Source organism: Nannobrachium achirus, assembly GCF_963921795.1.
Source record: "Nannobrachium achirus genome assembly, chromosome: 22".
Classification (NCBI taxonomy): Eukaryota; Metazoa; Chordata; class Actinopteri; order Myctophiformes; family Myctophidae; genus Nannobrachium; species Nannobrachium achirus.
The window spans coordinates 4,803,043-4,829,922 of NC_137829.1; the positions used below are offsets into that span (position 1 = coordinate 4,803,043).

A 26,880-nucleotide genomic window follows, 5' to 3' on the forward strand; every position below is an offset into this window, starting at 1 on the left:
ATTTATTTGCTAATGCTGCCATCTAGTGTCATAGCATCATAGTCGCAATTAGTTTCCCACTGAATGACTTGTGAGAAAGAGATTGCTCTATGAACCCTATTTTTTCATCATATGTTTGTTTTAATGTAATCTTGTATGGTTGTTTAATTTCTGCATAAGATTGGTTTTGAAAACCCTAACAAGCAAGCACTTGTTTTCAAGCCTTTCATAATATGCCCTTCTTTTGCACTTCTGTGGTCTGTGTGGTATGATTGATTTCACAATATTGTAAGAAGAGTGTAAGCTATTTACATACAGTTGCTCCGTGTGTCAAATTCCTGCACATACCGTATCTTGTGAATAAAAGTAGGCTATACTAGTTCTGAAATTCATTCAAAGTGAATACACTATGCAACAAGTTAAGTAGCCTATCATATCATGTATAATGTAAGTTATTTTGTAATAACAACAGTAATTACAACAGGAAAAAAATAAAGGAAGTATATTGTCTATCACAAGCCGAGGACACAACAATGACGTTTGTGTTTCATACCATCTGCTGTGGAACAGCCATTTGTGCTAACAAGTGCAGAGGGAGCAGGTGTAAAATGCTGTCACTCTGACCCAGAGAGAGAGAGAGAGAGAGAGAGAGAGAGAGAGAGAGAGAGAGATGGGATTGTTATAAAAGAGAAGAGAAAAGATTGAAAAGGTATACTGTCTGACCTGGGCCCTGGCAATTACCCATGAAGAAAACTGGAATTGTTTTATTCCAAAAAAGTTCCACTTAGATGTCAGGGAATAAAGAACGACTTCAGCAACTAAAATCTGATAATCAACTAACTAGGGTTGAAGATCTGTTCCACTGGAAAGTATAATTGGTCATTTATGAACTGAAAGAGAAGGCAAGAACAGCTTTCTATGCCATCAAAACGTTATTGTTCTTTTATTCATTGAAGTGAGAGAGAGAGAGAGAGAGAGAGAGAGAGAGAGAGAGAGAGAGAGAGAGAGAGAGAGAGAGAGAGAGAGAGAGAGAGAAATAAAGAAATAAAGAAATTGGAGGAAGATAGATGTCAAATGTGGAGAAATGAATAGCAATTAACTGTATGATGCTTCTGGATAGATCTTCCAGTGATATTCCTGGAATGGACATGCCATATGTCGAGTGGGTACATAACAACAATGCAACGTGATTTGAAGATGCACATACATCATTAACAAACCCAATTATACCCATCTTGCAAAATGAATGGCATATCCACAGGTTTTGTAGCAATTTGCAGCAATTGTAGAAATATTAGGCCTCAAATGTGTACCATTTATACAATAAATGTAAATATAAAATAATATTTAAAACAAATTCTTTGTAAAAGATAGTGCCCAGAGTTCTCCCAGATGGTGCATTTCAATGCATCTGAGTACACTGACCCTGCAGAATCCACCAGAAGCTTGGGACTGATTCTGTTGTGACTGTCAGATCATGCATGAATGTCCTGGTGTGTGGTGGCTGTTGAGTGGTATTCATTCCGGGCCCTCTGCACTCCGGATCAGCAGACTGAGTGAGCAGTTCATGGCAAGGTCAGTAAGCTGCCAGCTTCATGTACAGACCTGCATCCTCATCCACATGAACCCTAGCATCCCTATTGTGGGCATGTCATAATTGGTGAACATTCTGCTAAAATATGTGAACAATGACTTTTAAAAGTATTTATTTATTTAAACATGCACAGCAGCAGCAGTCTAGAGAAACGGACGCGTTTCGGCCTACAGGCCTTCCTCAGCGTTTCAAACTTGTGCGGATATTCCCTTCATTCTGAGTTCTACTAGAATCTGCACCCAAAGAAACTACAGACCTCTCCACAAGACTCCTGCAGAGAGCGCGCCTTCTCCTAATGGTACTGAACCAGTTAGGAGTTCTATTGTTCCAAATGTGAACATCCAGTTGGCCGGTGGACCACGTCATCATGCTTATGTCACTATTACAGTTTACAGTTTAGATAAACACTATGACTCAGCATCTATGCCCACATATGGAGTGTTGTATAACCTCAATGTGTCTTCAGGCGCCATATGGGAACAAAAGCTCACCATGTAGATGGGCTGTTTTTGGTAAAGACAGTTGGTGTAGCGCAGGGGTCTTCAACAAGGGGTCCGGGACCCCTAGGGGGTCCTCGGAGTTACTACAGGGGGTCCTCCAAATCTTCCAATCCTTTAACAACTTGAACCCTAGTGTCCATATTCTGAGAACTGTAGGCAATAATATCGGCTATTTTTGGCAGAGAGGTTTGGTGTAGAGGGGAAAAAGAGCAGGCTAAGGTCAAGTTTATTAGGTAATGATGGTTCAAATATCTGAAAACACAAATTGAAATGAATCCAAAATACACTGATGATTGTGCTGTCAAACAATGAAACTATATGGAATCTGAAAACGTTAAAGACCCCTGTCCCTGGTATAGAGGGAAAAGGGAGGAGACCAATGAAGTAGGATTTTGCTGTAGTATTAGAGGTCTCTGATTCTGCTGCAGATGCAATGTTTGGGCAGTACTAGCTTGTGGCAGTACTAGCTCGTGTGGAATGGAGCCATATGCATTTGGCAGGTCAGGCCACAACACTGACAGTTGCCCTTGTTCTTTCTTGCCTCCCTGATGAGCTGTGTCCCCAGACAAGTGTGCTCCAGACAGCCTGGCATCCCTGAAATGCCACCCATCTGGACTGAGGTCTCAATGTAGGCTATGTATTCTTGGCCAGGTACGTACACAGAGGACTGGAGTGGAAACAGCACTAAAGAAGACCTCCGCTTCAACACACAGCAGGGAGATGATGCGAAACTGATACAACTGGGTGGAGTTTTTCTCCTTCGGGATCCACAGTCCACCACTATGCTGGGATATTCTCTCTTCTCCAGAATATAGGCTATTCGCAGGAACTTGACTAAAACTAACGAAATAACAATAACTAGAATTGAAAAAAGGAAAAACGATATATATATATATACGTATATTATACGTATATTTTTTTTTCTTTTTTTTTTCCAGTTAACTGATGTAAAAAAAAGTATAGTGTTTTACTAAAATGTAAAATCATTGGGAAAATATATTTAATTGTAGTCTTCAAATATAGCAGAAATATAGCTCTAAAGTCAGGTCATGTACCTAGGCACAGCACAGATGTCCCTAACCTAAAAGCATTTAAAACACAAACATTTAATGCTTGCACTTCCAAAAATGCTAAATGGCATTTAGAAGATATTTTGAAACACAGCACACATTCCACACACACACACACAGGCATACAGTACATAAATGTACATACAGTACATACTAGTATGTGAATATATGCCTACACTAGGTACTGTACATGTACAACGCACCTTCCAATAACCTTGTGTGCTTATTAATGAGAATAATTGGCCATTTCATTACTATACCTTACAAAAGTGAAGTTGTTATTGTTGCTACAATGAAGACTAACCAAAACCAAAGAATTTTGGCATCATATTTTTTAATTATTGGATATACTTGCTCAGATTGTACATCTTGTATCACATAGGCCTACACACACACACACACGCACACACGCACGCACGCACGCACACACACACACACACACACACACACACACACACACACACAGGAATAGAGAGAGAGGAATGTAGTAGGAGTAAGTGAAGCTCCTATGAGGGGATTTATTATAACACTGTGAAAAAGCAACATTAGCCATCTTACTCTTCTGCAGAAATATCCCAATTTGGTGAAATGTCTTCTGTAATGGAACATGATGGAAGCAGTGTTTGCTCCCCCACAAGTAACAATAGAGATGTTGTTGTACAGGGCTATCACTGACCATCACTAGTGTGCTGGTTTATAACCACATGAGTAAAGTCTCATTTATACTTATGACAGTGTCACTTGCAGAAAAGAAGTGAAGAACGGCATGTTTTTTCCCACTATTATTATTTTAATACGTTGAAGTATAAATTAGGCTTAAGGGCTTCGACAAAGTATATACTAGGCTTGAATATGATGCAAGTGAGTGTTTGACGTCAGATTCATTGAGCTAAGAGAAATGGAAACAAAGTCTACGGAAAGATATGGCCACCCATGGAGTGGATTATTGTTGGCTGTCTCACCCTGAATCCAAAACTGTTCCCCAGAACTGTCTCAAATGACTGATGGTTATAAAGTAAATAAAGGAATGAGGATTATAGTGAACTCTTTGGCCCAAGATGTTTGATATAAAAACACTGGATGTAGAGCCACTGGACGTTGCAAAGTGGTTGAGGGAATTGAGTGCTACAGACATGTGTGCTATATGGTGATGTCTATGCGTGCTGCCGAAGGTTGTTGTGAAATGTTTGTGAATGGTGTATGTGTACAAGAGTGATAGAGAGGTGAGTGAGAATTATGACCATGACCTCAATACATAAAAACTGTTTTACTCCCTTCAATTGTACATAGGCTATTTAGTTTTGATTGTATTGTATGTTGAATGTATTATTGAGTACACTTCTCCTTTGCAATATAAATGCATGTTTTCTCATGCCAATAAAGCCCTTTGAATTGAATTGAACTGAACTGAATTGAATTGAATTGAGAGAGAGAGAAAAGGAGATCATGAAAATAGAGTTTGTTGCAGTTTAGGATGGGCTGTCCTTTGGCATTGGGAAGGATTTTTCAAGGCCTTGAGGGTGATAGCAGACAAACTCAACAAAGCAACAAGAAAATATGTACCCTCATGCACGTGAGCTGTGCACATACACACGCATGCATGCCCACCACACACTCAGGCATGCACACACACACACGCACACGCGCACACACGCACGCACGCACGCACGCACGCACGCACGCACGCACGCACGCACGCACGCACGCACACACACACACACACACACACACACACACACACACACACACACACACACACACACACACACACACACACCATCCGTACAAATACCTTCTCTCTCTGTCCCTCTTCTCACACCACTGTGGTAGCATAGCATGAAGACTTGAGTTTCATCAAAACACAGCAGAGGGAGTTGACTGGTCAGCGACTGAATGTCTCTCTTTGGCCATTGACCCAATGTTTGTCCAGGAATCACATAACGTTTTGGCTTATGGGATCATCTTGTTACCTTGAAACCATTTGAAGGCTGAAGCCATGCAGTTTCCATGTGATGTGAACCAGAAGTAGACTAATTGCATAAGCCTCCACTGCATAAGCCTCCAAAATCATAGGTAGGCCTATATATCTGACAGGGACGTGCAGAGAACGAGGCAGGGGCTGACATTTCTAAAAGGGCCTTTTGGTGAAAACATTGAAAATAGCAGACCTCCAAGCTCACAACGGGTCTCGCTGCGATGCATTGTGAGTTTGGAGGTCGGCTATTTTCAGTACTTGATTTGATACCACACTAAACTAAGCATAAAAAAGTACTGGAGTATAATACTGGAGATGTGGTGTATAGCATGGATTGTACACAGTGAGGGCAATTCTTTCAACATAAGATGATGTGTTCAAGTTCAGGAGAGTTTGGACAAAGCAATTCTCTTGAATGCTGCCTTTCAGGTATGACATGGAAAGAGGGCATTTGCATTTCTTTCACCATAGTAAAAACTGCATTCATGGTCTGGACAGGGAAAGCCCCCCTTTCATGTCTATGTGTGCATGTGCCTGATATCTGACGATCGAGGCACAATAAGTTGATAAGTAGCACATTCTCATTTTTCACAATGTAAATTTACTGGCAATGCAGCAAAAGAGTGGGCTATCATGACCTAGATAATCAGCGTTCTATTCAAGACTCTCGCAAATAGCAGATTCTGACATCCCACGGCAAGGTGTGACCTGGTGGTCTTCGGGCGCTAATAGCCCACACAGGCTGATGACATTCCACAGTGCGCTCACGAGCAACATCTCACGAGTGTTCAGGCTTCACAGGGGATTTGCTACTTGGGTTCATATAGGCCTTTGAAAAAAGTAGGATAGAGCAAATGAGATTTTAAGCGAAGTCACAGTTACCTTCAAACTGTTTCACCTACACTACAACATGCCGTACTATTAGATGCTCAAAATCTAGCTATTTGCAGCATGTGCGTCACCGAAGTGAAGCATATGCAGAATGTCTATCTATAGTGACCCCTGTCTCTGTGTCCCAAAAGCTCATCATAAGTGAGGATGATAGTGAAAGGAGTTACTGTAGCCTACATGTCCATCGGTTTCTGCAGTGCGTCCTGTAAACTGTAGAGGGTGGCAATAAACTCCTATTAAAGCACTGACTGATTTCCATCATCATCATGTGCAAGGTTGTGCGTAAAACATGCTTTTTCACAAGATTATTAAGAACATTAAGATCTCCTGTTGGTTTTTACAAAGACATAATTGAAGTGTAAATTTGTAATTCATGACTGCAGTTATGACACCGATTGGTCCACAAATAACAATAATAATATTATCATTATTAGACCTATATGCGTAATAATAATAATAACAACAATAATAATATTAATTATAATGAACATTTTTTTTATAAAAGTACAAGATGTGTGCAAGAAACGTAATAAAACAGCATAAAAAGATAAGAACACAAAAACATTACACTGAATCAAAACAATGTCCAGCTGGTCAGTAGTGATAGTGATGAGTCATGCCCAGATAAATGGAAATGGTCCTGCCATGGTAACATAGTGGACCCTCACCCCATAGCCTACCGATCAACTTTTATTTTGCCAAAATGTAAACTGTTGCGCATCTGATCACATGGCAAACACCCTCCACCATAACCCCCCCTCCCTCCCTCCCTCTCAACACGCACTAATGATCATCTGTGGGCCAAGAAAGCACCTGTAGACAACAGACAACAGAGGAGGGGCCCACACATTTGATTTTTAATTAACATATTAATTTTAGTAAATTGTCAATGACCATGCGGCCCAGTTCCCCCAAGGGCCCCTGGCAACGGCCCCACCGGCCCAATGGTTAATCCAGCCCTGGTTTTACTTTTTAACAACACAAATATTGTAGGGGGGGAATGGGGTGGGTATCCCTTGGCCAAAAAGCAAAAACATACCCTAGGCTATTAATTTGGGGGTCTTTAGTCTTGAGTTGACATGAAAAAGTTTGAGAACCACACTGCCTGGGGGAACATCTGGAACCGTACCAGTCTAGTGAGGCATTCCAGAGCCACCACTCCCTCACTCCACCCATCTGCGCTCTGGCGCTACTAATGCTAGTCTCCACATGGAGCGCATTGGCTCCACCGCGCGTCACTCATGCTCCGAGGCCCGGCTATGGGAGGAGCAGGGCGGGTGAATGGATGAAGCGAGATCTACGGACGAGAGGCGGTGCAGCAGCTGTCAGTTGTGTTCCTCATTCTCGTCAAAAGTCGGCTTGATGTTGTTGCTCAGACAGACTGCAACTGCGGTGGCTCCGTTTAGCGCACGCAATGTGTAACGCCGTCGGAACATGAGAGGGTTCGCTTCCTGAGTGAGTGAGCGCAAAACAGCGTTGAACCCCTCATCTTCAGCACTTTGAAACCGATTTGGGGGGGGTGAGGAAAAGGTAGGCTTTTGGAAGCCCAATCTGGATGCGTCCAAGGCAAGCCCCACACAGGTTTTTTTTACCACATGTTTTCCCACCAAGACCAGGTTGTTTACATCTCTTAAAGTACCGTAAATGTTTTGAGGGCACGCATCTCAGGCTCAGCGCACAGTCCCACAGAGAGAGACTTGTTGCATGGAGAACAACACATCCCAGGGGGGGCTGCACCCTGTCATCAATCCCCGTGCATTACAAAGTTGCTTCATGCGTGTAATGGTGTGATTTTAAAAAGAGAAGGCGGTGGGGGTGAATGATGATCTGTTCATTTCAATTGAGCTGCAGACATGGACTGTGGAGAGAACCACGATCCTGAACAGTGATTCTGAACATTTTAAGTCGGCGGTGGTCTCTGGACACATTTAAGGAGTCTGGAGTCACTGGTTCAGGTTCTTCTGGTCTGGTCACAGTCAGATGCATGAGCGACCGACCAGCCTACTTGGATTCACGTCTTAAGAAAAGTGTTGCCTCAAGACTCTCACACACCCGACCCCAGCTCTCGTTTAAATGGCAGCCAGAAACAACCGAGACAAACTTGGATCGATTTTCTCTCGCAAAGTTTGAAACCGAGGCTTCTTGACTGTCGACATCATGTCGGAGCGCGATGGATGCGGCGGGGAGGAAGACGAGTTCATCCCGCCGAGAGCGTCCCGTGGCCGGCGGAGCGGTGTTACCCTCCCCGGTGGTGGTGGCCAGGACACCGACACCATCCTCCTAGAGTCGGTGAAAGCAGCTCCGCGCCGAAGCAGCATCATTAAGGTAGAGAATGTAAAACATGTCATATATATTGCTTGTGTTCTAATGGCAACACTTTCATTAATCCCGAACAAGAAATATTAAGGAATATTAATGCTTTAAAACTGGTGCCCAGTCAGTTCGGACACTTGGTTCTCAAACTTTTTCATGTCAAGGACCCTCAGCCGGACGCCCATTTGACAAGATATGCCAGGGACCCCTATAAGAGAAGATTTTAAGGCTCTAGCAGTGATTCTCAACCATTTTAATTTCAAGGACCCCCAGTTTGACATGCATTGGCTACGGACCCCCATTTAATGTTTTTTCTATCTCTGAGACACCAATTTATATTGTAAAATCAATGTTAACTCGACACTCTCAGAGTTACATATAAGGGTCCATTTGGTTCCTAACTATCATTTTGCTGGGGACCCCCTGGAACTCCCTCAAGGACCCCTGGGGTCCCCGGACCCCACTTAGTAGCCTATTTCAGGCCAAGGCAAGCTACCCTTGGCTGTATGCAGCGCACTGCTGAGCCCTGATGTAGCCTGGCTACTGTCCTGTACAGTGAGGGCACCAGTGCATGTCCACTGGACAACAGTGCATTTCATGCCACCAGCCGGGGTGATCTTCTGGTCAACGTCTTTCAACGCGTCACACATGCGTATTTGCATGCCAGTCTGAATCGTGCCAGTCTCTCTCGCATTTGAATGGTTGTGAAAGTAACCGTACCACATTCTTTGTAGGATATTCATGCCATGTGAAAAATTCCAGTTCATAAGAAAGCTTAACCTACTTTCTAAGCATTCTTTTGTGTGTACTGCTATGACGCACAAACTGATGCAGGGGTCCTGCGTATTGTGTGACTTATTGGCTGGGCATTATTGCATTATAACATTTCCTTGCAAGCACAGTGACTATTCTATGTATGTACGCACTTGGTCACTTGGGTCATATAGCTGACTCTGTGGTTTACTGTGTGGGCGGCGTTGGCCTAGTCTTGGACAAGCTGACATGTTGACAAGCAGACAGATTAAGCTCACTAGCAGATTGACAGACAGGTGACGTGTTGTGGTTTGCTAAAGGTCAGGTGGACCCTTGCCTACAAACAGACCTAGTCCTCCTGGTGTGATCATGCTTTTCCATGGTTACCTGTGATCAGATTGCAGGTCATCTGACCCCACTGAGTAGAGGGGAGCAGGGATCAGGTTTGACAATCACTACCTCTCATGTCTAACATATCCTCCTCTCCTGTCCTCATAGAGGTGATTAAGAACTGCATCTTCAGGATCACTATGTTGAACAGAAATCGCTGAATGTATGATGCTGCTTAAAGCCCAGTCCACACCAGGCACATGCACACATAGGCACCAAAGGGGGCACGAGCCCCTGCCCCTTTATCTGTCTGTAAAAAGTGCCCTCTCCAGACCAGGAATGCAGTTTTTACTATGATGAAATAAATACAAATGCCCTCTTTCCATCCATGCCATACCTGAAGGCAGCATTCAAGAGAATTGCCTTGTCCAAACTCTCCTGAACTTGAATGCAGCATCTTATGTTGAAAGAATTGCCCTCTCCGTGTAGAAATCCATGCCGTGCGCCACATCTCCGGCATTCACTCGATTATGCTTTGTTCAGTGTGGTATCAAGCACCGAAAATAGCCGACCTCCAAGCTCAAAACGCGTCGCAGCGCAACACGTTGTGAGCTTCGATGTCTGCTTTTTTCGATATTTCCACCAAAAGGGCCTTTTAGAAATGTCAGCCCCTGCCTCTCTAACATTCTCTGCATGTCCCTGGGTCCACACCAAAGATTTGCAACTTGCAGCCCACTTGTAGCGGTCTGAATTGACCCGTTACTTGTCAGCGCAGTTTTGGGATTCTGTTTTTAAGTGGTTGCAAGTGTTGGTTGTGTTGTGAATCATTGGTGCTGCTGTTGACTGGGCTTAATGTTAAAGGAAGTTGCAGGTGGCCACAGGGTAAGGCAATTACTGTGCCACAGACGTGCTGGCAGGAAGTAGATGAAAGGAGGGACAGAGCAGATGTTTTTTTTTTTTATATTAAATCTTTATGCAAATATCATGACATACAAGACAATACAAAACAGACAATACAGTACAACACAAATACAAACACAAATGACAAGTTATCAATACATCAATACAAAACAAATCATAGCCAGGGGGAATTACTAAACGAAAATATTAAACAGTGAACACAAAAGAGTCGTTTTTTCAGCCTTCTTATTTTTTGAGTCACAAATTGTTTGAATATACTGCTTGGCTTCAATCTCAAATACCATGAATAATGGCTTAGAGTGACTAAATTTAGACTTATGGATATGAAATTTGGCCAGAATTATTATTAAATTAATTATAAATACCTCATGTCTTTTCTTGTTACAATTACTATCATAGCCAAACAGCACATTCTGCCAATAAAGAGAGCAGATGTGAGGATGAGAGGGGCGATGGCAGTGACAGGCACGATCAGCTGTCACAATGCAAAGCAGGAAGGAGAGAGAGAGAGAAAGGGGGGGGGGGGTGAAAAGGAGAGATAGGATGGACGTAGGGCTGGACAAGTAGGGTGGGGGAGGCAATAATCTTTATTTCTTATATCTTTTTATTAACATGAACTCAATTAGTCTGACTAACCACTTAAAGATGTTTTATACTTTGCCCAGCAAGCATGGTCAGGACCTGGACCAATCAGTGACGTCTCGATTGGGGCCAGATCACAGCCCATAATATGGGGATGATCTTGATGTCATTACCAGGACGTCATATGGACTTTTTTGTTTGACAGGATTTATGTTGGTTGAAATCAGGTGATATTCTAGGCCAGATAAATATCATGACTACTTTCACTAATAAAATAAATCCTTCTTTAATCGCTATCGAGGCAAAAGTTTTAAGTAATCATGATATATAGAATAAACTGCGAGGGGTTCAGAGAAGCATTTTGTTCTAACTCGGTGGTGGCGGTAATGTTCACACTTCAGCCCTGTGGCTGACTGATCCACTGCTAAAACAACACAGGGGTCCCCGCTCCCCACCCTCTCATTGAGCCCCTTTGTGCATTGAAACGTACTGCCCGCTGAGCCCACTGGAAATTACGGAAAGGTTGAGGTGGTCTTACGCCGCTTCGTCAAGGCTCAGATTACCAGTGAGAACATGCATGCTCACGCACATGGCTGCCATGGAGCCATGAAAAGTGATAATGATTCGTGGGGCCCGAGGGTTACTGTACATGGGGGCCCGCAGTATTAATATCATTTTCAGTTTATGTTTAAAGGGGCCTGGTATCATATCTTGTCACGGGGCCCAGAACGTCTGGCAGACGGCCCTGCTCATAGACATGCAACCCCTCTCTAATCCACCACATGCGGACTATGAAAGCTGCAATTCGTATTTTCAGAGTCGGAAGAGGAAATCCCTGTGTGCCTTTGCACACAGGGTCCGACTTTCCTGAAAAAACGGACAATATTGTCAGAATCTGGACAAATTCGGCACCCGGTGTGCATGAGGTCATAGAGACACCATGTGTCCATTTATTGTTAGTTTTCTCTGTGCGGAAAATTGGACAATATGTGTATCTCCCCTTTAGACAGGGGAGATATTGTGGTGGTCATGAGCTTCAGACTGTACTACTTGTCAACCAGTAGATGTCCTGCCTGACACCCGGGTCTAGATTTCTTGGTACGGAGACAACCTGTTGCATAATTATGCACTTGTTATGTTGTTGTAACATACACTTCCATACAGATGCGTTAAAATAATCTTTTTATTCATTTAAAATAAGTTTCAGATTGCAATTTTAAAGCTGCCACTGTACAGCCAGTGAACTTTGAACTTGTGCATGCTAGTAACTGTAATGTACATCCCCGCTATACAAGGTAAAATCCTCAAACTGTTCATTTATCCATTTGCAACTTGTGCAAATGTGCAGTTAAATTATTATGAGCTCGATATCAGCTAACACCTGCATGCCTGCACTGGTCTTACATTGTGTGTCACTGCCTGGACGTGAAACCCCAGAGATGTGCCAGAGCATATCTCTTCTCAACAATGTTTTGCAAGACGCTGTGTGTGATTAAATAGCGGCGAAAGGATATAGTACTGAATGTGGCTTGTGGAATGTGCGACAAGTTAAACATTTTGAGATGTTATCTCCGGGTTGATTCAAGGGTGACTTGTGTGTTCAATGCCACAAATCTGCCCGTGACAAAATGATGTAAACACTTGCACACACACACACACACACACACACACACACACACACACACACACACACACACACACACACACACACACATGCATATTAAGCAGTGTGCACTTAAGAATAGTCGTAGACCTTCATGTCAGAGCCAATTGGTGGATATACTGCAGAATTTGTCCCTAAAGCAGAGGTGCACTAAGAGAAAAGGAAAGTACAAGGGTGAGCTGATCGATCCGAGCTCCGTCCTTTGTGTCCAATCACACTGAGAAGAAATGAGTATGAAAGAGCGGGCACTCTGTCACATTAGGGGAATAGAGTTAAAAAGGTGCAGTTGGATTTAAAATTGTAGATAGTAAAGCAGAATAGTATGCCGTCAAATGCAACTTTCTCATCATATTTTTCCTTAGCAAACATGAATTGACAGGTTTTAAAATTGGTCTGATAGAAATTGTGTGTTTAAGAAGGAGAGAAAAAAAGTAAGAAGCCGAGAGAGGGAGGTCTGTTTTCTATTTTGGGAAAGAAAAGTTTCTTCTGTTTGTCCAATTTACATGATACAATCGACCATTTATACTGTAATTCAGGTCCCTCCCACATGGATTTGTCGGCCTGGCTGTCAGTGAGCATATTAGAATGAGTTAGAGGGCCGTTAATCTCAATCAAGTTAAATAGATTAGAGCCAGGGACGCAATATTAATTTCCCCCGTTGCAAACCATCAGCAAATAGCATTACTGTGCAACAGGCCAAACCATGCTGGAGCAGGATGCGATGCAGAACGTTCTGCGGTAGATGTGTCAATCAGGCGTCCGTGAGCAGGATTAAAACCAAATTTATGCTTTGGTCGTATGACAGAGTCACGCGGCTGTTAATAACTGATTACTTAGTCTCGTAGTTTGACTGCCAAAATAATAGATTTTCAACACAGTATAAATTAAGTGGTACACAGACGCACACTAACATGTGCTGGCGCACACACAACGTCACACGCACGTTTACTGACACACACACACACACACACACACACACACACACACTAGGGCTGCACGGTTAATCGTTTTCAAACCGAAATCGCGATGTGAAATGTCGCGATTAGCGAATCGCAAAGGCCGCGGTTTTGGCGATTTTCTGCGAAGTTGACTTCCCAAGCATTATGCAGACGTTTTAATTTTAGAAATCCGTTCATAATTGACTAAGGAATGATCAAATCAAACTGTGGTGTCTTTCTTTGCGCATCGCCGGAACACCGGCCGCACCGAGGATTAGCATTACGGGTTGCTCCAATCTCCTCAGAGGAGAGGAGCCAAGCCAAGGCATGACACTGTCTGTCTAACAGCACGTAAAACTAAAGTGTATGATCCCTTCCAACGGAGTACTCCATGGCTACAGGTAGTGAATGTTCTGGTAATCATTATAAATATAACATCCTTAAATCCTTGTGCATAGATTAAATGCTCCCGTTTGTCGTAAGCTGAAAGTGAAAGTGATTTCAGTGCAACGGTGGCTGCTCCTCCTCCTCCACACATGAAACGTATGGCGTGTCTTAGGGTGCATTTTTTTGCCTTGATAAAACTTAAGCAAGGCAGCGACATACAGTACTTTCTTCCTTGACAATAATGAGAGGCAGACAAAACCATTACTGACATTTTGCTGAATATAAAAACGTTTTATATTGCTAATAAGCAAAGTAAAAGGGAATCTTTTGGAAATATAATTGAACTGAATCAAACCATTTGCCAATTTGCCTAGTTAGTGATAATCAATTCATTTTTAAATGTAAACACACAATAAATATTCAAGGAAGCTTAAATGATGTTCTTTGTTTAAATAATTTCCTTGACAATGAGAGGCATTATTACTGAGATTTTTCTGAATATAAAACCTTTTTATATTGCTAAAGCAAAATAAAAGGTAATCTTTTGGAAATATAACTGAACTGAATCAAACCATTTACATGATTGCCAATTAGCCTAGTTAATAATAATCAATTTATTTTTTAAATGTATTACACAATAAATATTCAACGGAAGCTTGACCTAAGGTAGTGAAATGATTTTCCTATGGTTAAAATAATTTATTATATCCTTTTAACAAAAAAACAAAAAAAACTATCACTTATCCTACCTTGAAATACATATATAAATACAGGGGTTAAGGTTCTCCGTCCTGGGGATGGATTTCCGTCCTGAGGAGTCTCTTGGGGCCATTTATGAGATCGAGGCAGATTTGCCAAAAAAGAGAAAACAAAAAATGGGGGTGGGGGGGTGTAGCCATGGCCGTGATGTTAATAACATGACCGAAATCGTCAAAATGCAGCATAATACTTGCTAGTCAAGTCAACATAAATTTCCGTTTTAGGATTTTTTTTTTTGCTTTAGCCCCTGTAAATATCGCGAATAAAATCGCAATCGCAATATTAGTCAGAAAAATCGCAATTAGGTTTTTTCCCAAAATCGTGCAGCCCTAACACACACACTGACATGCACTGATACACAAAGACACGTCACAGACATGCACTCTCTCGCATGTTGAATGTCTCCCTGACAGACCTGCGTGTTGCCTGACTGCTCTGTCACTGCACTGGAGGACATGGGACTTGGCATTGTGGGAAATTAACCCCCCAAAAAATATATCAAAACCGACATATAGAAGCCCTTACCATCTTATTCTTGCCCCAGGTTGGTTAATTTGGTTAATGATTTCCCCAAAGCATGCATTCATGAACCGTCCCCGTAATGTGATCTGATGTAATGTTGAGTCATTTAAATCAAATCACTGTCACCCACCATTTACAAGTAAGAGGAATTGAGTTGGAGTGAACATAGTTGTGGCCACTCAACAATATATCTCTGTTTACATCTCTCTGGGACAAAGCTGTTTCACATGCCAAAAAGTACAGATGCACAAGCTACTGTATCAAAGTGCCGCGCCGCACTATGTTGTTAGCATGTACATCTACTTAGCGTTGCCTCGAAATTACATAATCAAACAGTACAGACATTAACCAGCACCAGTTTAAGTTTACTTTAAAACTAAAGCGAGAGTGAACCTTTTGAACCGGATGAAATTAACATGGAGATTGGAGAATGGACAGAAGTATCAGTACACACACAAAAGCTTAACCTTGTTTAACTAAATGTAATAACTAAATAGCCATACTAAATGTGACAATCTAGCCCCTGCAGAGAGAGAGGCACTGTCTGTTACTGCGTCAAACAGTGTAATTATTATTATTGGGGTGTGTCTCACTGTCTCCTGGCGGGGAATAATTGTTCCTACTGAGTGCTTTCTAGTCTTCCTTTCTCTCTCTATCTGACCATACCCTAGCTGTTGTTTCGAGACCGGCAACACCTCTCTCCTAATTTGACTGTCAAGTTGTGTACTTGTTTGTAATTATAGCATGTATTATTGTTTTATGCATTTTTGCTCTATGCACATGATGTTGTCTAGACTCTAGACTAGAGAGACAAGAAACCAAGAAGACAAGCTAGCTGACAACAACAGACTCAAGGCCCTTTCCCACTGGGCTCGATAATGATACAAAAATATTGTTTTCAATTGAAGTCGATGGCAGCGTCCACACCACAACGATAAAGCCGTCATAATTGATGTGAACGCCGACATATCGTTGTCGTTATCTTTATTGCGTCTGGTGGGAATGGAGCTTCAGATGTAATCGGGACATAACAATTATATGGTCAAAACTGGTCAGCTAAGATGATGCACAGCCAGATTGCTTTGAACTTTTGCAGTTTTGTTCATTTTACTTGCCATTCTCGGAAACGGTATCATGTCGTCCTGTTAATTCTGTCCCGCTGCCCCATTCTTTCTCCTCTCCTTCTTTGTCTAGGGCTAGGCTATATCTCTTTCTCTCATGTGTTTTCTCAAGAGTTCAGTGTTCAAGGTGTTTTATTGTCTCTCATGCACGTACAATACAGCTGGAGCAACATCGCAGGCAGTGAAATTCTTGTAATTTGAGCATCCTCAACAGGGTGGATTAGAAAAATATTATAACAAAAAAAAAGTACACTCCTCAGTGCATATCTCTGCCAGGCTGGGTTGCCTACCCTAAGCTATGTCAGTGGTGCAGTGCAGTCCAGATACCTGATGAAGGTCATTTAGACCAGGGGTCTTCAACTTTTTCAGGCCGGGGACCCCCAAACTGATGGGGAGATGGAGCAGGGACCCCCTACCACCTCATAGGGTGGGGGGGTCGGGGCTACGTCATATTTTTTATTTTAAACATGTACAAGTTACAGCGAGCAGGGTGGGCCGTACCACTACCATTTCTAAACATACTACTTATTAACTGAGAACCAATGTCAATAATATCAACAATCTGTCAATTGCATAGTAATCATGTATTCAAGCTATTCAAAATGGATAGAATCATGATTAATTTTTTAACATAAATGTGAAAAAAAATAATAATAATAATAATAATTTTTTGAAATCTTTTTTTCTTTCTTTTTTTTGCAATAATTTCGCGGACCCCCTGCAGTACCTCCGCGGAACCCCTAGGGGTCGCGGACCCCCTGTTGAAGACCCCTGATTTAGACCAAAACGTTGTAATAAACGACTTCATGAAGACCGCTTCTTTTTTTATTTTGTGGTGTAGTGCAGCCATCAGGACACGTGTTTGCTGCAGGAGGAAATGGGTACAACAAACAGTCCAACTTCTCACGTTCGTGGCGGCCCCTATTGGCAGAAGTGAAGCACTTCTGGAGGTGCTCGAGGCCCCTCAACATGCGATTGCAATTTGGATATGATTGGATGTCATGATATATGGTGTTTCTCTTTATAAGTTAGACCCACACACGATTTTTTAAGGCAGTTGCTGGCAAATGGTGTGGCCTATGGGGAGTTGTGTCATGTCCAGGGAATCCAGGGAGGGGTAATGTCATTGAACGACTTACAGTTCAAGAGGCCTAAAAACGCTGATAGGTCCTGGGGCAAAAGCATCATCTCTGCCTCCCGGCCTTTGGTAGATATATGAATATAATAGATTATACGATTTAAAAGAGTCAGATTAAGTGGTCCCTCTCTTTTTTTTTGTCTGTACGTTTCTATTTCTAATCTGCATGTTTCCTTCTTGTTTTCTGTCCCTCTCTGTGATTCTCTCCGACCCTCCTGCCGTGCCGAGAAGCAGACAATGATTTGTTTACAAAGTGCTACTGGCTGCTAGTCAAGAATACCGTAATGACAATGTATCTGCAGGGACTGTGTGTGTGTGTGTGTGTGTGTGTGTGTGTGTGTGTGTGTGTGTGTGTGTGTGTGTGTGTGTGTGTGTGTGTGTGTGTGTGTGTGTGTGTGTGTGTGTGTGTGTGTGTGTGTGTGTGTGTGTGTGAGGATCCTCTGTTTTCTAGGATCATGCCCCTACTGGTACCACAGCTCCCTGGGAACACTCTGCCACCCCATCACAGCTGCTGGTCTGAAGGCTCTTTTGTGTGTGTGTGTGTGTGTGTGTGTGTGTGTGTGTGTGTGTGTGTGTGTGTGTGTGTGTGTGTGTGTGTGTGTGTGTGTGTGTGTGTGTGTGTGTGTGTGTGTGCGTGCGTGTCAGACAGTGTTTGTGTGCTGGTGTGAGAGAATGCGACAGAGGGAAAGTGCATGTTGGGGTATGTGTTAGTTTCTCTCTCTAAGTGTGACAGACAAAAGAACTCTGTGCAAAGATTGCGATTGTGTTTCAGCCAATGGCAACAGCCAATTGCCTCATACGTGAGGCAAATAATACTTGGCAAATACCCGGTAAAAAAACGTAATGCCATACATACATACATTATAAGGTTACAAAGCTGTGTTGAAAAGAATCGTATGCTTGAAGATTCTAAATTATTATTTATCCAATTACCAGGGTGATAATTGTTAAGAAAGGTGAGAGACGGGGAAGAGGCAGAGGGTGATAATAACACAGTATTAGTAATGGTAATAAAACCTTTGTCTGTAGCATTTCTTTTTACCAAGTGCATTTACAGCAGATGGAAAATCCAAACATTAACAAGCTACAAGTGAACACCATTAAAATAACTTTGAAACAGGAATAAAACAGGAATCAAAATGGAAATGCGTCAACTACACAGAGCACAGTAAACAACAAGAGGAGAGAGTCGTTGAAATGAAAAGGAAGAAGACATGCAGAGAGAGAGAGAGATAGAGAGAGAGAGAGAGAGATGGGTAAAGAGATAAAAGAGAGAGGCAGATGGGGAAAGAGATAGAGGAAGAGGGAGAAAATAGAGTGAGAGAACGTTAGATGAAGGAGGAAGGCACTATCGTTTCCTGTTTAGTCACTCTACCTCTCTGGCAAGTTGGCAACCCCTCACCTTCTGTCTCTTTCTCTCTGTATCTCTCTGCCGCACGCACGCATGCATGCACGCACGCATGCATGCACGCATGCACGCACACAGTGCTGTTAAAATATTTTGTTTCCATAGTTTAGTTCCTTTATTGTTTGTGGCTGCCTTTGCATTTGTCACCAAGTGGGTGAAGAGCCGGGAGAGAACATTTAATGAAGAAGTGTTCGAAACGTTAAGCCTTAATAAAAAGTTAGTTTTGGGAGCTTGAAAGCAGTGTGCAGACGTTTTATCTCTTCCCTGATTCTCGCCTTGATGCCTTGATGTCCAGCACCTGGCCTAAATACAGGCATTAGATGTGCGCACACACACAATCTCTTCTGTGAAGAGATAACATTTAAAACAGAGAGAGAGAGAGAGAGAGAGAGAGAGAGAGAGAGAGAGAGAGGGAGCATAGAGGTGGAGATAGAACGGAGGCAGACGGTGAATGTGTTTAGACAGGTTGTAATGTAGAGAGTAGGCGCTAGCCGTGCAAAAAAAACAGAACGTGAGGGAACTGTTGAAACAGGATGAGAGAGAGAGGGAGAGAGTGTTAGAGGGAGAGAGAGAGAGAGAGAGAGACCGAGGCAGGGAAAGAAAGACTAGAGGGGTTGGTGAGACGTAAACAGGCAGAGAGCAAGAGAGAGACCCCATGAGAGAAAGTCATCAAGAAGAAAGGCTGTGCTCTGCATGGCGTAATGAGCTTGTGTGTGTGCATGCGTGCCAGCGCGTGTGTGCAACTGTGCATGCGTGCCAGCGCGTGTATGCGTGCGTGTGTATGTGTGCGTACATACAGTACATGAGTGCGTGCTTACATGTCTGCTCAGTAGTGCAAAGTGTTCACCTCAGGGTGGAGAGAATTGGGTAAACTCTGAAGGGAGTGCAGTGGGCTGCTCTGCTGTTTTGGGCTTGAGCCTAGAGTGAACAGGGAACACACACACAAACAGATGTAGAGATTCCTGATTCCACATTATCAGCTTGTCTCCACTTGCATCCCTGCATGTGCAGATTGTGCACAAGCTCTGTTCACTACTTCTATACTTCTATATACTTTGTATACTGTACCTCAGTGGTTCTAAACCTTTTCTGGACACAACCCCCCCAAAAGTATCATATTTGAACTGGGGACCCTCCAAAATAATCATATAAAATAATCGTATTTTAACTGGGGACCCTTCAACATAATCATATATTCATATTTGACCTTGGGGCCGGCCCACCCCCACCCTGACAAGCACTTTGAATGAGTTGAGGCATTATATTTAGTTTGACTTTGTTCCACAATTACATTTGTGAAAATAGCTGAACTACAAGCCATGATATGAGGATAAAAAAAAAAGGTTCATGCCCAATGACATGCACAAAATACAGATGCCAGGTTTAATGTGCATGTGCTTAAGCGTGTGTCATGTTTTCTACAACTAACTTCTCTCTTCATATGTGAGGGGAAGTCAATGGGTGTGTCCCTGTTTTGACAAAATACTTGAACCTGTGTGTGTGTGTGTGTGTGTGTGTGTGTGTGTGTGTGTGTGTGTGTGTGTGTGTGTGTGTGTGTGTGTGTGTGTGTGTGTGTGTGTGTGTGTGTGTGTGTGTGTGTGTGTGTGTGTGTGTGTGTGTGTGCGTTCAGTGCACACATGCACGCTGTCATTTTGTTGTCATTTATTGTGGGAGCAATTGGACGGGTAGAGAAAGCCATTACCATAGTGTGTGTGTGTGTGCGTGTGCGTGTGCGTGTGCGTGTGTGCATGTGTGCGTGTGCGTGTGTGCGTGTACTGTATATGTGGGTAAAGGGCAAGTTGCAGCCCTCTAAGTTGGAGGAATGCTCTGTGTCTGCCAGATTTCTATGACATCATCAGATTCAGGACGGACGGAGATCCCAGGCTCGATACTCACCAGGCTGCCATGGCAACTAAATGGAGGGCCCATGATACCCACCCCAAACGGTGTGAGGGGTCGTGTCGACTCGTTGAGTACACTCATGCTTTCTGGAGTAGCTCTTACTGATTTTGGTGGCTTTTCCTCTAGCACCACGCTTTGGCTAAAACCTAAAACGTCCATCTCAAATGGGCAGATAGGCATGAAACTCGCTTTCTGAGCATGTTGAGGTATTTGAGTGACCCCATGTCTTATCTTCTTGTCTAGTGCCACCCTCAGGCTAAAATATGAATGTTTCACACATGATATCAGTCACAACCTGGCCAGTGGGCCATGACAAATTGAGGAGTACACGGACAAGGGCCCAGCATTTTACTGTGTAATTACTTAACATTCTAGTAAGACGCCTCAAGGCGACAAGCGACCGAGCGAGGTCGTGCCATGTCTTGGCCATCTGGCCAGTGATGTATATCGGGGACCAGTTACCCATATATGGAGACCCCTGGTACCCATATATGGAGATCCATCGTATATGGAGATATTCTGTGAGAGCCCAAACTATGATGTCTATGACATCTGACATCATATCCTTTTATGCCCATACATGTACAAGGAGATCCCTGTCTGTAGAACCAGCCACACAGATATGGGCTGTCTTGGCCATATATGTATTCTGTTAGTGTGGTATGTGGCCGATGTGGCCTCCATATATGGGCATTCCCATATGAAGTCCTGTTATATATTGGCTTAATATTGATGACATCAGGGAACTCTATATATGGGTTTAAAAGGGATTCTGTTAGTGTGACATCACAAGTGATGTCAGAGCGGCAAACCCATAGACCGTAAAAAGTGTACACACACACACACACACACACACACACACACACACACACACACACACACACACACACACACACACACACACACACACACACACACACACATCCAGTACAGAGGCAGGTGAGAATTGCAGTGCATTCTGGGAGACCGCCAGCATTGCACTGGAACAGGATAAGGGTTCAGCTCTGTGTCTGTCCTCCAGGACTAATCACCGTTCCTTCCAACCATCACTCTCCCTCTCTCCATCGCTCTGCCTGTCAATCACTCCATTCGTCTATCGGCCTATCTGTCTGTCCATCTGTCTGCCTGTCAATCACTCCATCCGTCTATTGGCCTACCTGTCTCTCCATGCATCTGTCTGCCTGTCTGGCCTATTTATGCATTCAACTCTCTATGTATCGTTGATTTAATCTAACCCATGTCTCATTGACAGTCCGTTGTAAATTATTCCTTTTCTCCATCCCTCTCATTCAATCTCACTGTCAGAGTGAAAGGTTAGACAAGGGAGAGGTAATTTGAACGGAGAGTAGAGCTTGGCTAGGTGTGGGGGCATGAAACTAGGGATGCACGATACAGTTTTTCTTTCAATTTTGATCCGATCCGACATATTCATTTGGATATTTCCAGATACTTTACCGATACCCGACAGCCGACACTTATAGTAGGCTACATAGCAAGTATAAAAAATGCATCACCTTTCAATTAAAGCCATTTAATAATTGTAGGATAGGCTTCAGTTCAAATAACGGTGCAGTCAGTGCAACCGAGTGCAAAATGCAATGGCAACTCGTGTCTCTTCTCTCGTGAGACAAGAGGTGGAGAAGAGATGAAAAATGTTTGCTGAATAAGATTGTGGGATATCGTAATTAATCGTTTATGTAATAATTATATGCTAAAACGTTTGGTTATGGGCTTACAATTGCATGATTATATTGTATATTTATAAGCCAGAGACCTTTTCTATTATTATGTGCTTTTGATGGAGAGAGGTGGCGTGAATCCTGACGTGGAGGTAGCAAGCGTCGAAAAACCCTGAGCGAGACCAGACTCACCACACATCGTACAGGGCGGCAGTGGCTCAGGATGTAGAGCGGATGCTTGGGAAACGGGAAGGTACTCGGGCTCCCCCAGAGTTAGTGTTGAAGTGTCCTTAAGCAAGACGCTGAACCCCTATAAATTGCTCCCGATGCCTTGCATGGTTTCCTCCACTGGCGTGTGAATGTGAATCTAATGCAATTTGTAAAGAGCTTTGGATAACTATACTAAATAAATGCACCATTTACCCTTTTATGGGCAATAAACACACACCCTATATTGTATTTTACACACAGTAAAACATACTTCTTGGAGCTTAAAAAATGCAATTTGTTTGACTGATTTTGGAATACTTCTTTCACTCTTTTTTGCCGACTAACCCTTCCCCCTCTCTTCCTGTGTTGCTATATTTCCCACGGTTGATCTCTGCAGTTCTCCCCCTCTCTGTCTGTCTGTCTCCCTCTGCCTGTCTGTCTCTCTCTCTCTGTCTGTCTGTCTCTCTCTCCTTATCTCTTTATCGCTCTGTATTCTCAAACCCTTCCGAGCTAAATGTCTGTAATGAGAAAGCATGTCTGAATCGTTGGAGAGCTGCAATCAACTCACACACGCACACGCAGACACACGCAGACACACGCACACGCACACACACACACACACACACACACACACACACACACACACACACACACACACACACACACACACGTTTTGTTGCATCCCTCCTGACAGCATTCTATTTGAAATATAGGCAATATTTGACTGTACATAATAAACCTCAATCCCAAACTTCTGTAAAACATGTACATTTTATATGTACTATTGGACAAAGATGTTACAGACGAGGGAGACGTGGGGATGGCCCCCTGCCTGTGAAAGGAGTGACGTAAGTGGAATATTCGTCATCCCATTGTGTCCCCAGGTACATGCTGTGTTCCCGCTGCCTTGCACAACCCACCACACATGCATGCACACCACAGTACTGTACACGAATCCCCCATTCCAGCGTGAGCTTTTCGATGCATGATTCATCATTTCTATTATAAAACCTTGGCTCCCGAGAATCCTCATCCAGAATACTTCTCCAACCTCGCCTCGTGGGCATGGGGCTTCGGGGAGCACTTTCACGTGCACTTTGTTTTTGAAGAGAAAAGAACAACTGCTATGCACTAAGCTTAAGTCTGATTTATACTTGGTTATGCATCTGTTATTTTTGCCACACGACACTGTCGTATGACAAAGTATAAAATCAGGCTTAAAGGACCAATTATGGAGATAAGTTTGAAAATGGGTGAAGTGCTCCGTTAAAGCCACTCAATTGTTAAATGGTAAATGGTGCATTCATAGCAGCGTTCAAAGTGCTTTACGATTTGCATTACAATCGCCCACACATTCACTCACTGACGGTGGAAGAAACAATGAAGGCACCAACCTGCTCATCTGGAGAAGGGATACAGTGTCTCTCTCAAGGACATTTCAACCCTTACCCAGGGGGAGCCGGGGATCCAACTGGGAACCTTTCGAATCCCAACAGCCACTGCCGCCCAACAAAAGCTGTAGACAAAGGTTTCGCTTTGCCAAATGGTGCAACATTGAATGCTATGGAGGTTTGTGTGTATGCAGGTTGTTATGGGTGCAATTGCACAATTAAATCATTAGATCGCAATTATTTGAAGATAATGTACTGTATCTGCAAGTAAGATCTCATTATGGTGACAGCCCCAATGAACACGCCTTTAGCCTGTATTCAATCATACAGGCTACAGCCTGTAAGCGTCTCTGTGAATTGGGATGATGAGGTCACTGACTTTCCACACATGTTGGGTGGAGTGGATCTTGCTCACAGAAGAAAAGAATCATTAAAAAAAATGCGTCTCATTTAGGCCCAGAGTCATACGGTACTCTCACACTTACACAGTAAAATGCTCGGTTCCATTCTCAAGAGTTAAATTAACACTCAGGATTTTACAATGTAGACTTAAATGATAAAATAAAAACCCCTCAACCCAATTATCGCTCTCTCTGCATCAGTGAGTCCTCCACTCATTTTTATCTCTGGGTCTCTCTTTCTCTCTCTCTCTCTCTCTCAGTGTCTGTCTTTATACTGGTCTCTCCTCCCTGAGTCTCTTTCTGTCTGTCCTTGAGCAGGCATTTCCTGTATGTCACGCTGACCTTTGACCTTGAATGAAGGCATGATTGGTCTGTTTCCATGGAGACGAATAGGGAAGTTCTGGCTCTCCTTGTTTATCCTCTTTTTGTCTGTCTGTCTGTCTGTCTGTCTGTCTGTCTGTCTGTCTGTCTGTCTGTCTGTCTGTCTGTCTGTCTGTCTGTCTGGATCTCTCTCTTGCTCTCTCTGACTGTCCTCTCAGTATATCTCTCTCTCTCTCTCTCTCTCTCTCTCTCTCTCTCTCTCTCTCTCTCTCTCTCTCTCTCACAACACACACACACTTTTCTCTCAGTGGTCTTTCCTCTGATGTGCGCCTATAGTTTTCTAAATACGAGATAACAGTACAGACAAACTGATAATCCACAGGCACAAGAGTGCTGCTGTACGCTGACATCTCTGGCGACGTGATCTCTCCCCCTTCCTCTTATCTCCTACTGGTCCTGCCTTCAACGTTTCGGTCGGTGTGGAGGCTCAGGCAGAAGTGACAGACAAGAAGCACCGATACTGTGAGCAGCAGGCAGATGGATTGATAGCAGAGAGATCGACAAATAGTGGACAAGCACCCTGGCTGGCACATAGACGGAGACAGATTGGCTTTGGGCAGTCATCATCCCATGCTTCCAAGACACACGGGACAGCAAGGCATTAAGCATAAGCAAACACACAACATAGACTGAGCATGTGTGCACGCGTAAGCGCACAAACACACACACTCACGCATGGACGCGCATAAGGGTCACATGTTGGTGGTATAAACCAGCTTTGGGCCTCTGCTCAGGTGCAAACAACGGCTAATTAAAATAATTACTGGTCTTCTAGCATGAAGATATCGTTGCTGTCAGGCAGAAAACTTGTATCTCCATATTTCAACACGTTATGTTTTTTCATAAAGTAATGCCCTACTTCATCTCACAAGAGTGTAGCACAAAAGTAGTGAAAATAGCAGATCTTGTGGGCTTGTAGATCGATTCATTTTCACTATTTTACATTATTTGAAATCATAAAAAGGGAACGGTTTTGGACATACAAGCAAGGTTTCCACCCGTCAGCGACGATATGTTCTCTCCTCCTCTCTCTACCCTGCATCTCTCTCTCTCTTCAGCAGTGCTGCAGGGATCAAGGCATCATTAGATGTCTATTCATGCCCAAAATAGTCTTCCCCGCTCAATACGAATCTCGCCCCTTTTGCTAATGTCTCTGCTTTTCGTTTCCCCCATTCATCGTCGCTGTCCCTCATTATAATTTTTGGGGTTGGTTGGGGGTGGGTGGTGTTCCTGAACAGATTCATGTTTTAGGGAATCAAGAAGGTTTTACTCGTCAGTACAAGCAGCCAAATGTTTTTGGGACTGCAAAATTCGGGACATTCTACGTAATTCTATATTAAAGCAAAAGAAAATAAGAAATAATAACATAAAAATATACAATGATAATGAAACACTGGATGTAATGTAAAGAAGAATTAGGTTTGAGTCTCGTCTTATTATACTGTAGCTAATCATTTAGCAGCAGTTTTGAAAAAAGTACAGGTAATGTGCATACAATATCTAATCAATAGCAGCAGTGTTCAATCAAATGTAGAATGAGAGAGGGAACGTTGTTTATATTTTCCAAATGGCCTACCCCTGACTGAGCACTGAATATTGAAATATCGCTAGCTGGTTTGTAAAATAACGAGGGTGCCAATTTGCTGGAAGGGGTTCAGGTCGTTTAAGAGACATTTGGCGTCAAGTTATACAATCATGCCGTGCACGTCAGTGTGGAGAATTTAAAGGCTCCATATTTAATTGTTAAATTGTCACCCAGGCTTCCAGAATCTTGGCCTGTGCTTGGCTTAGACTGCTGAATCTGCACTGTGGTTGTCATTAGTTGTCCGCCCCCAGCCGGTCAGAACGTATCCGAACTTTTGTCAAGAAAAAAGTATTCACAAGTAGAAAAATATAGAGGTGATAGGAAATGTTCTGCCTATTATTTTTGTTGTTGCCCGAAATAGACTTCAATAGAGAATTGAAGTCTGACACAATTTAAGCGTGCTTGTGTGTGTGTGTGTGTGTGTGTGTGTTTGTGCGTGTGTGCGAGTGCACGCATTAAATTGTGACATGCAGAAAGAGCGATAGAC

The 26,880-nt window shown here is 43.1% G+C and overlaps 1 protein-coding gene across 1 annotated transcript in view; it reads left to right on the forward strand.

The window, feature by feature from the left end:
* Nucleotides 1-8,166: 8,166 nt before the first annotated feature.
* plcl1 (phospholipase C like 1) overlaps nt 8,167-26,880 on the forward strand; it is a gene marked incomplete at its 5' end in the record, with an annotated part of 96,301 nt that continues 77,587 nt past the window's right edge. The window contains one exon of the mRNA XM_080752998.1: nt 8,167-8,334. Coding sequence (XP_080609124.1) covers nt 8,167-8,334 — 168 coding nt within the window. The remainder of the gene's footprint in view (nt 8,335-26,880) is intronic.